The 18,366-nt window shown below is 36.8% G+C and overlaps 1 protein-coding gene and 1 pseudogene across 1 annotated transcript; one reads left to right on the plus strand and one right to left on the minus strand.

Annotated features, from left to right (window-relative positions):
* Window positions 1-250: 250 nt before the first annotated feature.
* On the minus strand, window positions 251-17,778 carry CETN3 (centrin 3). The gene is made up of 5 exons (XM_005907532.3): window positions 17,631-17,778; window positions 15,515-15,650; window positions 13,602-13,716; window positions 5,665-5,856; window positions 251-635 (listed from the first exon to the last, which is right to left on the minus strand). Exons 1-5 carry the CDS (start codon window positions 17,645-17,647, stop codon window positions 592-594), a joined length of 504 nt encoding a protein of 167 aa, XP_005907594.1. The 5' UTR covers window positions 17,648-17,778; the 3' UTR covers window positions 251-591.
* On the plus strand, window positions 5,873-9,221 carry LOC102275380 (actin-related protein 2/3 complex subunit 1A pseudogene; annotated as a pseudogene).
* Window positions 17,779-18,366: the final 588 nt, after the last annotated feature.

Here is an 18,366-nt window from a genome sequence, read left to right on the forward strand (position 1 = left end):
CCCTCCAAACTGAAAGACTCATGAAAAAGGAATTATGCCTATATTGAGTCATCATTTTGTACCGAAACATCAAATATCAAACTTGTAATGAAAAATGTACTATTATATTAAAATCTGTATGTCAATTTTTGTTTCTGAAACCAATAGTGTAAAGAGAAAAGATTTAAGAAAGATACTCTTGAGAATTAACAGACATTTGGAATCAAAATAAAACAAAATGTACCAAATTTTAATACACTAAAAAATAAACATTTTATTAAAGAAAGTCTGAAAAACATATGCACCAAAACAAAAGTGACTACGAATGCTAAATAAAAAACCTTCAAAAAATGTGTACCACGTGATTCAACGTTTTAACTTTATATATAAAAGCTATACTATAAAATACAAAGCTAAACTATTAGAGTACTAACAATACTATTCATATAAAGAAACTTAACAGTAGTAAAATATGAATACATAAGATGCTTATTTTTGGTCCTTTCGGAAAAACAAACTAAGATTTTTTTTTTTTTTTAACACAGCTCCAGGCACAAAAATAGAATATAAGATGACAACTGCAACATTCTTAGTGTTTATCCTTGTAATTCTTTAAATGTCACCAGTCATAATAGCAATGAATTCCTCTTGATTTACTGTGATAAGAAAGAAAATGTAAGTCAGAAATACAAATTTTTTTCAGAGAACACTTTTACTATTTTACACTAAGTATTTTTAAATTTTATATTATACAAAATTCTTAATAAACCAAGACATATTATTTTGCTTTTACTTCTTTGTAGCAAATTGAATACATTAAATTGAATTTCATGAATACAAAAATATATAAAATATAATAAACATAAATATTCTATAATATTAACTAAAGTATCCAAGTTACAAAAAAAACCCATCATAATCATTTACACACACAATAAAATAGTTTTAAAAGCTTGTTATTTTAAATTTCTTAGATGGTTAAGCTCTCTTGATAATCTTTATTCCACTAGTTCATTTAACAAACACTTTCTGAATAAATAAGCTTAAATATATCATACATGTAAATTAGAATTATGAAGGATGAAAATAGAAAAAATGTCAACTTGTTTTTGGAACTTTTACAGACATAAAAGCCTCTGTTTAAAAGAAAACAAAACTGAAACATAGTTAAAGAAAAAACAGTGCAACAAAAAGCTATAAGGAATTAAGAAGAATGAGTTGCTCAGAACCTGAGAAAGAACAACCAATTCATGCATTCAATATTAAACATCTACAACACAGTATGACAGACAGTGGAACAGAATACAAAACCTATAATACAAAACTCAAAATACTTTCAATGATTTTATAAACTGCAGTATTGATTTTTCACCTTTGCAGTTAAAGGAATACGCTTCAGTATCTTATGACAGCTATTACCCCTTTCCCTCTCTAGTTATAAAACATAATCAAAATATATTAAAACTTTGAACAATTTCATCGATATGCACCTTCTTTTAAGAACCCCTGATTTAGAAAAATCTAGAATCAGGCATCTAGACCAAAACAGCAAACAAGAGTATATTTTTAAGGAAAACAACACAAGGAAAGTGGCCTTAGAATGATTTGACTAACATCATTTTAACAGCATAACAGAGCCATAATTAAAATATTCAAAATCTGAAAAGTACTTATGTTTTCTTACTTTAAGAAAGAAAACTTAACCTCAAACTTTTTCTCTCAATTTGTAAAATCTCAATACTCAAATTTCAAATCAAGCATCATGGAGTTCTAAAACAAAACACTGGAGCATTTCAAAAGTATTTTAAACTATTCCATAATTCCATATCTAAAAACAAAATGTTTAAGTCCAAAAAAGTAAACTTAAAAGCTGGCTCAGACAGTAAAGAATCTGTCTGCAGGACAAACCTGGGTTCCATTCCTGAGTTGGGAAGATCCCCTGGAAAAGGACATGGCAACCCACTCTAGTATTCTTGCCTGTTGAGTTCCATGGACAGAGGAACCTGGCAGGCTACAGTCCATGGGGTCACAAAGAATTGGACACAACTGAGCGACTTCACTTCACTTCACACACTGAGCAACTTCATTTCACTTCACTTTGTTATCAGTAAGACTTTCAGACAATTAGGAGGATCGATGATGCCTTCATACATTTGGTTTTATAACCTTCTCTATCAATCGTATCTTATATCAAGTTCCTTTATTTAATAATTCTAACATAATGCCTACCTTAAAATAAGCATTTGATAAACTATATATTGAATCAAACAAATATGCCACTTCATTTTTTTGTACACTACCTTTTCAAACAAAATTTTCATCAGTCATTTTATAGGGTAAATCTTATTACATTTTATTAAAATTAAAAAATTTCAGGGAAATTAAGTAGATTAATTACCTTAGAGACTATCTGGCTTCAGAGGGGAAATAACAAATTTTAACATCTGAAGTGCCAGTTGAATACTTTACTAACACATTGCTTCCTATAATAATATGTAACTTAAAAAACTCTATAAACATAGAAAACTAATATTTTACTTTATAGCATAAGAGGCAATACAGTATTATGGTTAAAAGCATATTCTTTGTCATTATGGAGATTTGAGTTTAAATCTCACTCTGCTGTGTTGTGATAACCTTGAATAGGTTATTAAACTCTCAGAGCTTTAGTTTCCCCATCTATATATTCATCTATCCTAAGCATAAATATGTAAAACAATGTATTTACTTCACAAAAGCTATTATGAAAATTAAGTGACATAATCCACAAGGTAACATTATAAGCACAGAATATAAAATATATTAAGTACTAAATAAATGTTAAAGGGATTTCCTGATGGCTCAGATGGTAAAGAGTCTGTCTGCAATGTAGGAGACCCAGGTTTGATCCCTGGGTTGGGAAGATCCCCTGGAGAAAAAAATGGCAACCCACTCCAGTATTCTTGCCTGGAAAAATCCCATTGATGGAGGAGCCTGGCGGGCTACAGTCTATAAGGTCGTAAAGAGTCAGACATGACTGACCAACTTCACTTCACTTCAAATGTTAACATTCATAATTATTTAGAAGATGGTCCACTTGGAGTTTTTTAATGTTGCTACTGTTTTTCAAAAAGATTTATTGTGTTTTAGTTTATATATCTTGGGAAGGAGTCTTTCTATATCATTACCAGAGCTTTATTTAGAGAAGCAATCCTGTACCTAGTACAGGTAAAACAAACTGTTTTACCCGTATAATACTGTATAATACCTCTGGTCTTTTGACACATTAGTAGCAGGAGTATGAAACAGATATACCAAGATTCTCTCTACCACTGAAGAGAGTATGTTACATAAAGGAACTCATTTAAAGCTGCTGCTGCTGCTGCTAAGTCGCTTCAGTCGTGTCCGACTCTGCTCGACCCCAGAGACGGCAGCCCACCAGGCTCCCCCGTCCCTGGGATTCTCCAGGCAAGAACACTGGAGTGGGTTGCCATTTCCTTCTCCAATGCATGAAACTGAAAAGGGAAAGTGAAGTCGCTCAGTCATGTCCGACTCTTAGCGACCCCATGGACTTCAGCCTACCAGGCTCCTCCATCCATGGGATTTTCCAGGCAAGAGTACTGGAGTGGGGTGCCATTGCCTTCTCCGCATTTAAAGCTAACTCAGAGTAATAATCAACAGCTAGGGAAGACACAAACATTTTTTAACTATGAAGGCAGTGGATTATAAATCCAAATATTAGAGTTAGAGCTTAAGAAGTCATTTAAATTTTCTAAAGTTTCAATCATCTCTGTTTTAAAATATAATTAATTATGTTGATTCTCTTCAAAGAGCTAGTACTAAAAATAGAAAAGTTGTATGCATGTATGCTAAGTCACTTCAGTAGTGTCCAACTCTTTGCGACCCTATAGACTGTAGCCCACCAGGCTTCTCTGACCATGGGATTCTCCAGGCAAGAATACTGAAGTGAGTTGCCATCCCCTCCTCCAGAAGATCTTTCCGACCCAAGGATCAAACCCAAGCCTCCTGCATTGCAGGCAGATTCTTTACCGCTGAGCTAACCGGAAAGCCCCAGAAAAGTTGTATAATGCTCAGTAACAGTCACATAAATATAATGGGAAAGCATAATAATGCACAATTCTAACAATCTACAAATCTGTATTGATAACCAGTTGCTACTATCTTACCTCCTTATTGAAGCATCCCAGTATTTCCAAGGTTATATAAATATACGTATATACATATAAATATATATATTCATGTAAAAATGAATAGTTGGTACTATAGCAACATATATCTACTGTAACACACACTCCTGCTCACTACTTAAGTCTATAAACATCACAGTACTCATCACGTTCAAGAAAACGCAGGAGAATATAAACATGAAAAAGAAAAAAAAAAGGAAAACAAGTTTACACTTAATGCTAGGCATGTTCAATTATCTCCATTTCATAATCATAACCACCTTGAAAGGTATTAAAGTTGATTTTTGTAAATAGGAAAACTGAGACTCAGAAATGTAACAACCTGCACAAAATTACAGAGCTACTAAGTAAGTGGTAGAGATTCAATTCAAATCCAGGCCTGTATGATTCCAAAGCCTCAGGCTTTTTGCACTGTATGATTCCATACTGCTCTTCAGTGGCTCACAATATAATTGAAAAGACACATATGTATATAACTAACAGAAGGCAATGTATAAAAGGTCAAAAAAGATTGTTTCGCTAAATGGGCCCTCAATGGAAATCTCATCATTTACAAATAGAGATCAATGAGGGAGGCTTTGGGGAGTTTAAGATGAACCTGAGATAACGACTAACATTTTCGCAGACAGAACCTGGCAATTAGATTAAAGAACAGCATGATGAAAGGCACAGCATAAAAGGACAGGATGGAATATATTCTGTCAAAGTATGTATACTATATAAGTAGTGAGGGTTAGAGTAAAAAGAGGAAGAATACAGTGGAAAATAAAACGAGATAGCTGTTGTAGGACAGATCTCATATAGGCACTAAAGAATCATAAGTGTCTGAATATGAAAATGACATCACCAAACTTGCATTTTAGGAAAAGAATGATATTAGGATGAAAACAGAGGCTTAGAGGCATAGAGGAGGCAATTAGGAGGCTACAAGAGACTCTAAGTCAGCAAGAGCAGGGACAACATCAGCCTCTTATTGGGCAGCACTGGTCAGCACACAGAACTGTGTACCAGCAGGCATTCAAGGAAATAATGAACGAAGCTATGATATTATAAAATTCCAACAAAGAAATTAGGGCCTGAATTAGGACAGCAGCAGTAAATAAAGAAATAAAACTTCAAAATATTTGAAGGGAAGACTCAAACTTAAGACATGCATAAAGGTTGAGAAAGAAAGCATTAAAGGATGAAATTTACTGAGAGGCTGAAATTTTGGAGATATTTCACCCTCAAAGAAATATAATATGAGGTTCCACACTTCAATACTTTCTTGAAGTGTGGAACCTCATATTATAACCTGTACAGTTAGTTTTAAAGGTCTGCTTCATTTCAAGCCAAGTATGTGTGATACTTATGCAAAAAGCCCATTACAGAATGAACAACATTTACACTAAATAAAGGGACAGTTTGCAAAGGGTCTTGAAAATCATTTGGTTTAAAAAAAAATTACTTATGTGTACAAGTAGGAATATTTGGAATATATGTTTTACTCAAAACTTACTTTCTCCATCACCATCTTTATCAAATTCTTCTATCATAGCCCGAAGTTCTTCATCACTCATGTTTTCACCCAATTCTCTGGCAACACGTCGCAAATTCCTCAAGCTTATTTTACCAGAATCATCATCATCAAATAGTTTAAATGCCTTCAGTATTTCTTCATGTGGATCTCTTTCCAATATCCAGTCTGTCACTATAGTTAAAGAGAGATGAAAAGTAAACCTTCACAGTCACAAAGGCATTCATTTGTAAAATCAACTAATTATTAGATGAGAATTAAAACTGTGAAAGTAGTTTGGCAATAAAAACGCCAAACCAAAGTACAAAATCCCTGAGATAAAACCTAAAATCAGAAAAGCCAAATCCATATTTTAGAATTTAACCTTCACATTATCTACAATTTATCCTATTATATGGCTTCCCACGTGGCTCAATGGTAAAGGATCTGCCTGACAAGCAGAAGACATGGGTTCGAAGCCTGGGCCAGGAAGATCCTCAGTGAAGGAAATGGCAACCCACTACAGTATTCTTGCCTGGGAAATCCTGTAGACAATGGAGCCTGGTACATTACAGTCCATGGGGTCGCAAAAGAGTCAAACACAACTTGTGACTAAACAATAATATTCTATTTTAAGAGTAAGCATAATTATATTACACAGAAGCAAATTTTTGAAAACTATATTTATACCATATTTATTTAAGGTCTACTATTAAGAACTGTACTAGGTTCCACTGATATCAAGCACACAAGTCTGGGAGTTTGTAACCTAGTTGTAGAGATGACATACCAACAGAACAATCAAAACCAACTAAAAATTGTTTGCTGGCTAAACTTAATAGTAATACTGATTGTTCTCCAAATTTAACACAACTTAAAAACAAATTTCCCTAACAAATTTACAAAATTAACTGTCACCATTAATAAAGACACAATTTCAGATAGTATATGAAAATTCTGCTCGTATCTTCATAACTTAGAAGAACCCCTTGGTTTCTCAAAAGAAGTTCCTAAAAGGATAGAATCTGATTGTAGTAAGAATAAAAAAGTCTGGAAAGGAGATCTCTCTAAAGTCAAATCCATTCTGTTCAGCAAGATAGTAACTATCAGACAGCTAAATTAAAATTAAATGTGAGCAATTTCAGGCCTCAATAGTAACAATTATTTAATATATTAAATTTAACAATATATAATAAGAGTGAGCTTAATATTTTCATAAAACCACAGTCTTTAATCAATAGCCACAACAACAAAACTTTTTAATCTGTGGTATAAAACTTTTTAAGTTACTAGATAAAATTCTGAAAATATCAAAGTAAAAATCTTTGAAGTAATTCTACATGTTAATCTACCACTACAACAAGAGCCATTTATGATTTTCACTGTGCCATTAAAAATAACTCCATCCTGTCAGGTTTACAGAATCATTAAAAATTTGCAAAGGCTTACAGACGGAAAACACTGGAATATTTAATGCACCCAAAAGAAAAATACAATTCAAGTCCCCCACAAACTGTTGCTATGCTGCTGTCTGCATCGTATCTGGTTGAATGAGCTTTAGAATAAGCACCTATTCAAGATAATGTTAAATCATCTACACATATATTCAATAATTTTCTTTTTTTCCTCTACAATAATTTTCTTTTATCCATTAATTTTATACAAAAGTCTTCCAAGTAACTAATTGAAGTATATTACTCTAAGTATGCAAATCATCAAAGCTCATAAATATTCAGTTAAAAAGGAGTTGGCATATATACAGCCATAACACCAAAATAAAATACCACACTTAACTTTATGGCTCATACTCAACTTATTTTGAATTTAGTCCCAACAAAAAAGCAGGACAAGGAAAAAAAAAAAGTGTTAAGAAATTTTCTTCACCAATTAAATAATTTACATGACAGGTGAACCAAAAAAGCAGCTTGCTGAAAATATTAATGTACTTAAAGAAGCAACAGGGTGATCTGGGGAACAGATGGGGTTCCAAGATGTATAAATTCCTATCCCAATGGTGCTTTAATTGTGTTAGTTACTTCAGACTTGTGTGTCTATAGAATCTTTTATCAATACTTTGCCTTAGAATGCAACTTTTCTTTGGAAGTATAAATACCCATCATTCTGGACAGCTAACACATTTTAACTTCATGATGACTCCCCTCCATGCCTTCATGTTCTATTCTTGCTCTACAAAGTAGAATTATAACATATATTTTTTTCAATGAAAATAAATCAACAGAAAGGCAGTAAAGGTGGGTTGAATCTATTTCACAAATTTCTGTCCATGTAACTCTATTTTCAAATGACTTAATTATACTATCAGAAATGTACTCACTCAAAATAGTTAGATCTTATACATTGTAAAAATCACTTAAGGGTCCTCTACTCGTGCCCACCAGAGTCTATGAGCATGCACTGACCAGAGTCCACGAATTCAATACTCCAAACCCGTCCAGATGTCCCCGATCCCAGCTTTCTATGCTTCAAAAACACTAAGAACAATACCCCTGCATCAGTTTTTACTATAGCCAATCACCTTTCATGCCTAGAACACGGATCATACCCAAAGCGCCTTTAGCCCAAATAATCACAAAGTCCACATCTATAAGAAGGACGGGGGCCACTGGGTGAAAGTTCAGGAACTCAAGGAGCACAATGGACACATCACAGGTCCCGACTGGGCTCCCAAGGGTGACCATACCATCACTTTCGGGGCCCACTGCAATACCTACATCTGGAGTCAGAAAGATGGTGTCTGGAAGCTAACCCTGGTGATCCTGAGAACTAACCATGCAGCCACTTTCATCAAGTGAGAACAGATTTGCCATGGGCAGCAGGGCATGACTCATCTTTGTTTGGTACTTCGAGTCTGAAAACGACTGGTATGTGAGCAAGCACGTTAAAAAGCCCACCCGCTCCACGGTCCTCAGCTTGGACTGGCATCCCAACAACGTTTTGCTGGCAGTGGGATCCTGTGACTTCAATGAAGAGTGCTTTCTACCTACATTAAAGAAGTGGATGAGAAGCCAGCCAGTACGCCCTGGGGTGGCAAAATGCTTTTCAGTCAGCTGATGTCAGAGTATGGAGGCAGGGCACACGGGCTCAGCTTCTCCGCCAGCGGCAGCCGCCTGGCTTGGGTCAGCCACAACAGCACTGTGTCCACTGCCAACGCCTCAAAAAGCATGCAAGTCTCAACCCTAAAGGTGGAGTTCCTGCCCCTCCTGAGTGTGTCGTTTGTCTCAGAGAACAGCATCGTGGCTGCTGGCCATGACTGCTGCCCCATGCTCTTTAACAAGAACAATCACAGCTGCTTGACCTTCGTCACCAAGCTGGACATCCCCAAACAGAGCATCCAACACAATATGGACAAGCAGGCCATGACTGAGGACCTCAACACGGCCCTGGAGACACTGCACCAGAACAGCATCACTCAAGTCTCTATTTATGAGGTGGACAACCAAGATTGTTGCAAATTTTGCACTAATGGCATTGACAGAGGCATGACCATTTGGGATTTTAAGACCTTAGAATCTTCCAGCCGGACCCTTCAGATAATATGAAGATGAGCAGACTTCCACGCAGGATGCGTGGGGCAGCTCCACCATTTGCATCGGAGGAGAGCCACTGCCAGGAAACACTGAAGACACACACGGCGCAAACCTTGTTCTGTGTTTTGTGTGAGTATAACTAGTGAAAGCGTTGGCTTTTTAAAAGCAGCAGAGATTGAGTTTTGTTTCATGGGTTTTTTTGTTTTGTGACTTCATTCCATTCTTGACCAAAGTTTCTCTTTAAGTAGTTTATTATGGAAAATTGTCAAGACTAACTTAAAGGAAGGGCTGGGGAGGTATATAAATCGTCTGCTAAAAAAATTAAGTAAAAACACTGAATATGTTTTAAAAAATCACTTAATACAGCAAATTAGAAAACATCACATTAAAACTTTAAACCCAAGCAGTCATATCCTAGATTACTGAGGTTACTAACTTTTTTACTCTTAACTACATCCCTTTTCTTTTCACTTTCACCACCCTCAGCACAGAAAATCTATTACAGTTGTCCCTCAGTTTCTATGGTATCCATGGGAGACTGGTTCCAGGACTTTCCTCAGATTTCAACATCTGGAATGGGTAGTATTTGCATATAACCTATGCACATACCCCTGTATACTTTAAAACATCTCTGGACTACTTACAATATCTAATACAATGTAAATGCTATGTAAATAGTTGTAAATACGACGTAGTGAAGTGAAAGTCGCATCCGACTCTTTTAGACCCCATGGGCTATACAGACCATGGAATTCTCCAGGCCAGAAGACTGGAGTGGGTAGCCTTTCCCTTCTCCAGGGGATCTTTCCAGCCCAGGGATGGAACCCAGATCTCCCACATTGCAGGCAGATGCTTTACCAGCTGAGCCACAAGGGAAGCCCAAGAATATTGGAGTGGGTAGCTTATCCCTTCTCCAGCGGATCTTCTCAACCCAGGAATCATTGCAGGATTCAATTCCTGGGTCTATTCTGATTCAGAGTAATTTGTCCCAAACTGGGTTCGATCCCTGGGGTGGGAAGATCCCCTGGAGGAGGGCATGTGGGTTGCCTGGAGAATCCCCATAGACAGAGGAGCCTGGCGGGCTATACTCCATGGTGTCATAAAGAGTCAGATACGACTGAGCAACCAAGCACAGCACAGCATGTAAAACATATATTCATCTGTGGTCAGTCATTATTTTAAAATAATCAAAAAATGAAGAGAAAACATGGTTCTTAACTATTCCCAAACAGTAATAAAATTTTATCTGACAGTTGATAATAAGTGGCCTGAGGATAGCTAAAGTATGTGCTGAGCCTGTGAAAAGGTTGATCTTTGAAAGTCAGGGTGAAGTTTATTCATGAACATTTATTCTAGAAGGAACCCAGTATTTCTGCTCTATTAGAAACACAGAAGAGATGGAGGATCAGGAAAGGTAGAGATGACATAGGACTCTGGCTTCAGCTGCTAATAAAATCAAAATTTTAAAACTGTATCCACTTAAGATGAAATAATGTGTTTTATAAAATTATTAGAGGCAATTATATAGTGCTTAGGGCTTCCCTGGTGGCTCAGAGGTTAAAGCGTCTGCCTGCAATCTGGGAGACCTGGGTTCGATCCCTGGGTCAGGAAGATCCCCTGGAGAAGGAAATGGCAACCCAGTCCAGTATTCTTGCCTGGAGAATCCCATGGACGGAGGAGCCTGGTGGGCTACAGTCCATGGGGTCGCAGAGTCGGACACGACTGAGCGACTTCACTCACTCTCACTCATATAGTGCTTAAAATAACCTACAACCAGGTGGCACTAGTGGTAAAGAATTTGCCTGCCAATGCAGGAGACACAAGAGACGCCAGTTCAATCCCTGGGTTAGGAAGATCCCCTGAAGGAGGAAACGGCACCCCACTACACTATTCTTGCCAAGAGAAGCCCTTGGACAGAGGAGTCTAGCGGGCTACAGTACATGGGGTCACAAAGAGTAAGACACAACTGAGCGTCAACATACACAGGAAAAGGTAATGAGAAAAATACAAATACATGGAGTAGAATACTTTTTATGCTTCAACAATACACATATATCACATTTTCAAGCCATTAAAACAAAGACTAATTTTTTAAGTAATAACAAACACTTAATTGGCTCAGCTGGTAAAGAATCTGTCGGCAGTGCCCGGGAGACCTGGGCTTGATCCCTGGGTTGGGAAGATCCCCTAGAGAAGGAAAAGGCTATCTCCTCCTTAGTTCTCTCCTGGCCTGGAGAATTCCATGGACTAGATAGTCCACGGGGTCTCAAAGAGTCAGACACAACTTACCAACTTTCACTTTCAATTGAACTTACTATATACTAAGGCTCTTTTGTTAAACACTTCACATATTTTTAACTTATTTATTCCTAAGAACCCTATGAGATAGTACAACCATTCCCATTTTATAGCTGAAAATGAGGCAGAGAGAAGTAAAATGACCAAGTTACACAGCTAGCAGGTGGCAAAACCAGGATCTAAACCCAGGCAATCTGATTCCAAAATGTCCATGCTAAACCACTACACTGGACCAAATTTATTTGAAGTATAGCTCTTTCCTAGTAGTATCATTCCTATTGTATCCTGAACCTTGTTTCTATAAACAATCTAGTTGAAACTTTCGGAGAAGGCAATGGCACCCCACTCCAGTACTCTTGCCTGGAAATCCCATGGACGGAGGAGCCTGGTAGGCTGCAGTCCATGGGGTCACTAAGAGTTGGACATGACTGAGCGACTTCCCTTTCACTTTTCACTTTCATGCATTGGAGAAGGAAATGGCAACCCACTCCAGTGTTCTTGCCTGGAGAATCCCAGGGACGGACGGAGACCAGTGGGCTGCCGTCTATGGGGTCACACAGAGTTGGACACCACTGACATGACTTAGCAGTAGCAGCAGTTAAAACTTTTGCTAAAATCATAAACCCCAAAAGCTTCAATACTGGGAAAATGAAATGGCACTATTCCTCTTCTCAAGTAAATTCTACAAATTAGAGAAAAAAAAGAAGATGCTCTCCAAAGGGACAGGCTCCTTTCCAAATAATCATCTATTAATTGGAGATCTTCTCTGTGGTGCTTTTTTTGTCTTCTAGATTTTTTCCTTTAATTTCCCTCTTCCTCGCTTTGGGTTCAAATTTTCAGATTTGAAAAAAATTACTAACGATACAAATCTATTTTTTTCCACACGTACTAATTGCTATTCCTTTTCTTTCTCATATTACTTCTTGTTGAATACTTAAAGGTTTCTTTGTATATGTCTGTGTGTAGCTGAATTTTCCTAGATTCTTAGAATATCAAAAACTAACTAAATATTTAGGATTAGGATACTATTATTATTTAGGATATTATTTAGGATATTATAATTTAGGATTATTAGGATATTATTACTAACTAAATATTAGGATATTAGAAGGATTTCCCTGGTGATCCCATGGTTAAGAATCTTCCTTGCAATGCTGAGGACATGCGTTCGATCCAGGAACTAAGATCCCATAGGCTGCAGAGCATAAAGCCCACACACTGCAACTACTCAGCCCAAGTGACACAATAAGAGTGTCTATGTACTACAATGAAAAATCCATATGCCACAACTAAGATCCAACACAACCAAATAAATAAATTAAATATTTTTTAAAATGAACAAAGGATTTGAATAGACATTAAAAATAATAATAATATGCTTAGATTATGACCCAGCTGGTCGTTCTAAAATGTTTTCTTCTGCTCCCAGTCTAGCAACTGCCACCCTTACTACAATCTTCTCCCCACCAGTGACTTTAAAGAGATGACTTTATTCATTGAGCTCAAGGTCATCTACAGTATGCAGCCCCGCTCATATGCTTTGTCAACCTGAAGGCATGTACTTCATACATGGCTAAAGATACCATATCTTTAGATATAGTAGTTTGGTAGATACTGCTACCAATTTCTTCTTCTCCCACCGTGCCAATGAAAATCACATATTTGGATAGTCTTGGGAAATATTTTCTAAACAAAAATACACCAAATCTTATCTTTTCCTATAAGAAAATAATTTCTCGACCATTCTTAGTTTTATCACATAATATAGGTACCCATTACGTAGAAAGACATCTTCCCGTAACAAGCAACACAACAGTTGCTTGGTTAAAATCTTCAGAACAAAGCAAAAGACAAAATGATAAATCTCATTTACAGTGAAGCTACAAATCTTTTCTTTGAAAATTAGCAAAAAAGAAAGAGCACCCCAAAAAGAACACCAAAAATAAGATGTACATTATATAGCAATGTTCAATGACAAAATTCCATAACCCAGAGAATTTTAGAAATACTGATAGTATCCAGATAATTTCCTAACAACTGTTGATTACAAAGACTTTTGTAAAACAGTGTTTACAAAACTGTAAAAATACACACCAACTTCATTGAAATCCTCAAAGGTTATTTTCCCAGTGGCTTCTCTGTCATAATCTTTAAGAATCTTCAGTACATCAGCTTTTTTTACATCAAACCCCAAGGCTCTCATTGCCACCTTTTGGATTAAAAGGGAAAAGCAAATTATAAAAAATTTTTACAAAATAAGTGAATTCCAATTCTTCAGTTCTTAAAACTTAAAAGATGACAACATATCAGTAAAGCATATTCTTTCACATGTTTTGTCTCTAAAATAACAGTGATAGTTTTTCTTCATTAATAAAATTAAATGGCATTTCTTTTCATTTTTATGTATTCCTTTTTTAATATGACAAACTAATCAATGAGTGTTTATAGAATACATTGTACAATGTATTGACTTTACTGCACAGATAATTTTAACAAGTTATTTTTTTCTCAAAGGATTAACAACCAAATTTTTAAAAAAGGCATAGCATAAATATTAAAAGTTATACAACAGAAGAGATTAAAAAATTAAAATAAGAATTACTCAACATGATTAGTTATCAAGTAAGTTATCAACTACTTACTGCTATCAAGTAAGTAGTCACAATCCCAAACTTAGAGAAAGAAAAGATCTAGTTAATAGTAACAAAGAAGAAGAGATGTTATTATTAAAGAAGTCTTACTGGAGAGATACAAGTTGGATGAAGTGGAGTAGAAGGGCATTTAGAAAAGAATGACTAGTACTAAAACACACAAAGAAATACACAACAGGCTTGAACACAGTGAACAGAGCACTTTACCTTACCTGAATGGGGAAAGAGCAGGTGGAAAAAAAGCAGTTAGCAAATGAGAAAAGTATGTGGTAGTAAAAGTGTAGGAGGCATTCAATGCAAATGAAAAAAATCTGAACTCAATCTAGTGTACAATGAGGAGCCACTAAGCATTTATGAGCAATGAATAACATGATGAAAGAATTTTAGAAAGATGAATCTAATGATAGTGTACAGGAAATGGAGAAACCATGTAGGAAGTTCCAGATACAAAAAACCACAAACCAAGATAATAAGAATGGCCACAAATAGAAGAGACATTATAAAGGAAGTAAAGTGAAGTGAAGTCAAAGTCGCTCAGTCGTGTCCGACTCTTTTCGATCCCATGGACTATACAGTCCATGGCATTCTCTAGGCCAGAATACTGGAGTGAGTAGCCTTTCCTTCTCCAGGGGGATATTTCCAACACAGGGATCAAACCCAGATCTCCAGCACTGCAGGCGGATTCTTTACCAGCTGAGCCACAAGGGAAGCCCATTATAAAGGAAGAACTGATCAAAGCTAGGTAACTAAAACAGAGGGAAAAGTAAGCTAAAGAGCCACAAGGATACTACCTCTCTCATTGTGCTGAGTTTAAGATCCAAACTATCTTAAACATCAATTTCCCCTTGATTCTTTATAAAAAATTCTAAAACTTAAAACTGATATTTTTCCCCACTAGCACTGCATCAACACCAGACACCACTTATATCATTTGAATAAGAGAAAATAGGTTGAGACTGTTACTAACATGTTTAAATTAAAAAACAAATAACACTGCCTCAATCTGAGAAATGAATGAGTCACAAAAAAAGGAAAAAAACACACAATGGGAAGAGGAATATGGTTAGAACTGTTTAAATCCTACAGTTTCAAATATTTTAACTATGTGAATGAAAAATAAGCCCCTCTACAGGAATATATTTTTACATTTAAAATATTATTCATTTTACCATGTGAAAGGGAGTTTCTAAAAAGATACAAGTACTACTCAACTATATTATAGCACTTAACAGTAAATGTTTAAAATGGTTTACATTTCCAAAACCAGTTCAATTAAAATATTTAGAAATGCATTTTTAATCAGCAGACAAAAATGCAAAACATTTTAATAGAAAAGATATATTTTAAGTGTATTACCTTTAATTCATGATAATCTATTGCTTCATCTTTGTCTGTGTCAAATAGTTCAAAAGCATCTTTAATTTCTTGTTTCTGTTCTTCAGAGAGTTCTCTTCTTTTTTTCCTCTTTGTTTTGTCTACTACAAGGTCATTTCTATGAAATGATAAGAAGAAAGTCTGTTTAGTCCACCTTAATCCTATTGTCATATGCTTCTAAATGATAAAATTCCAAAAATGCAACCAAAAAATTAGCCAATGAATAATGTTTTAAATTTCTAAAAAGTATTTTGTAAAAACATAAAGAAATTTCCTAACATGAGTCAAAGCCCTGCTCATTCCACTAAGCTGCTTTAAATTTATACCTCCCTAAAACTGAAAAGTTTTACAGTTTTAAAAGGTTATTAAAAGAAATGAGGACCTAGCTTTTCCTCCTTCCTAGCTTTGTATTTATTCCCACTAATATTACTGTGGAAGAAACAAGAAGTGTGAAAAAGAAAGTTCTGTCAGAAACCCCAACAAAAAACATAACACCCATACTTATTCTCATCATTCTACAATATAGACTGTTTAAAAAAAAGAATTCAATTCACAATTGATCTCTATATATTAGGTTTACTTTTATAGTGCTTAGAATTATCAATAGTATTGCAAAAAAAGTCTAATTCATCAATTAATTTACAAGCTATTTTGGCACTGTTAAACTACACATTTTAAACTGGCACTTTTTTGTAATTTCTCCCATTGATATTAACAAACCAGCCAAAATAATGAACGTAAGCATACCACGAATATCAAACACCAAAAAAGTACTTAATATTTGTGGTATTTTATTTATACATAAGGTGAAGAGTCAATTGTCTTGTAAATCTCAGCATATACATTTAGACAGTTTCTCACAAATTCTGAAAAAACTTAAAGTAAAAAAAGTAATTTACTTTAAAATCTAGAAATGTATTCCTTAAGAGGTGCCAATATAAGCGTTCCAAATTTTCAAATGGGGCTTACAACACTTGTACAAGTTTTGAAACAAGAATTCTATAAACTTTAAAAATGTAAAAACCAGTTGACTTTTATTCTCTGAAATCTACTCTAAAAAGGCAAGAGATGACTAGGAAATGACCAAATGAGGTTATGATAAAGCTCTTTCTTTCACAAGAGACCTGAATTCACACAAGCTTGGAAACTCCGGGGGTTATTCTCTTCCCAAGATTCTGACCGGACAAAAGTTCACAACCCACCGACAGTAGATCTCATTCAAGGTTACCACGATTATCCCTCTTCAGAACTCGCTTCCTTTTTACTGAAGCTTAACTACATAAACACTTTTACGGTAAAACTTCTAGCTGTGGTTGGGAGAGGGAGCAACAAACAGTGAGTTAGAGGCTGGAAACGAATGAAAGGTAAAATGAGAAAATTTAGGAAATCTAAGAGATTACCAACTAAAATCACTAAAAGGAGCCTCTGATTATACCCTTTTGCAGGGCCCCAGGAGAAAGAGCAGAGGTTTTGCGTTATTTCCAAAATTTACGGGTAAATATGTTAGTAGGGGGCTTCCCAGGTGGCTCAGTGGGTAAAGAATATGCCTGCAATGCAGAAGACGCAGGTGTGGAAGATCCCCTGGAGGAAAGCAGGGCAATCCTCTCCAGTACTCTTGCCTGGAGAAACCCACACCCAGAGGAGCCTGGCGGGCTACAGCCCATAGGGTCGCAGAGTCTGACACGACTGAAACGACTGAGCACGCACGTTAGCAGGAGGTCGGCTGAGGTGGGAGCCGTGGACAAGGCACTGAATTAAGGGATGCTACAAGGCCTGGTTTCCCGGTTTCTCGCATAAACACCGCGCATTGAAACCTCGCGATATTTCCCTGCCTCCTCAAGACTACCACAGCCCGGCTTTTTGGCGGTCTAAAGCCAGTGCCCTGACAGAAACGACCGCCTCAGCTAAAGTGCGGAGCTCACCAGGGCCCCCAAGGGGAGGAGGTCTGGGCCCGGGAACTTTGACCAAGGATCCCGTCCCTTGTCCCAAACTGCATTCCCTTTCTCGCTTCGGCCTCCAGCTGCTTCCCTTCCACACACAACCGCCCTGGGGCCCGCTGCGAGGTGTAGAGTGCATTTGCCGCCTCCTCATTACCGACCTCAAAGCTAAACTCATTTTGTCTTCGGACTGAGACGTTCCTCTCGAGAACGATTTTAACCCCCTACCCAAAGCAGCAAGACTTCCACAGGCCGTTCGACAGACGCCAACGACTCTCAGCGGTCTCAAAAACCTCCCACAAAGCAAGACACTCCTGATCTGGATTGGTTGAAATCGCTAACGTCCTGCCCATTGAGGCGAAAGCGTCACTTGTCCTCTGCTCTCATTGGGCACATTTCACGTCAATCAAATAGATCTCCCTGCCGGCATCCCTTGCTACGCCTCTCACCCTTTAGATTGGCCTGTTGCTTTCCGCCCACCCCCAATCCTTTGAGAAGCTGAGTGTTCGCTGCACTCAGGTGGGAGGTAGCTGAGCTATGCCTCTGACCGGAAAGCCTGTGGCGTGTGGCCCAGGGTCCGGAGACCCGGCGGAAAGGGAAGGGATGAGATATGCCGCAGGCTGTCCTCCGGCTAGAAGGAGGGAGCGGCTTTCGAACGGTGTCTGCGAAACTTGACTCTACTGTATTGTACATTTTTGGATGGTTTGAGTACCTGGGGGAGTGTATTTAAAACGCAGATTTAAATATCACTCATTCTGATTTCTAGTAGGTGTGAATCTGCATTTTTTTATACAAACTTCAAATGATTCTGAAGCAGATACTGTGGATTATATTTTGATAATCACTGGGTTGGATTATTAGGCTATTTACGGTTGAAGCTGTACCTAAAGGGCCATT

The sequence above is a fragment of the Bos mutus genome, chromosome 7 (genome assembly GCF_027580195.1).
Source record: "Bos mutus isolate GX-2022 chromosome 7, NWIPB_WYAK_1.1, whole genome shotgun sequence".
Classification (NCBI taxonomy): Eukaryota; Metazoa; Chordata; class Mammalia; order Artiodactyla; family Bovidae; genus Bos; species Bos mutus.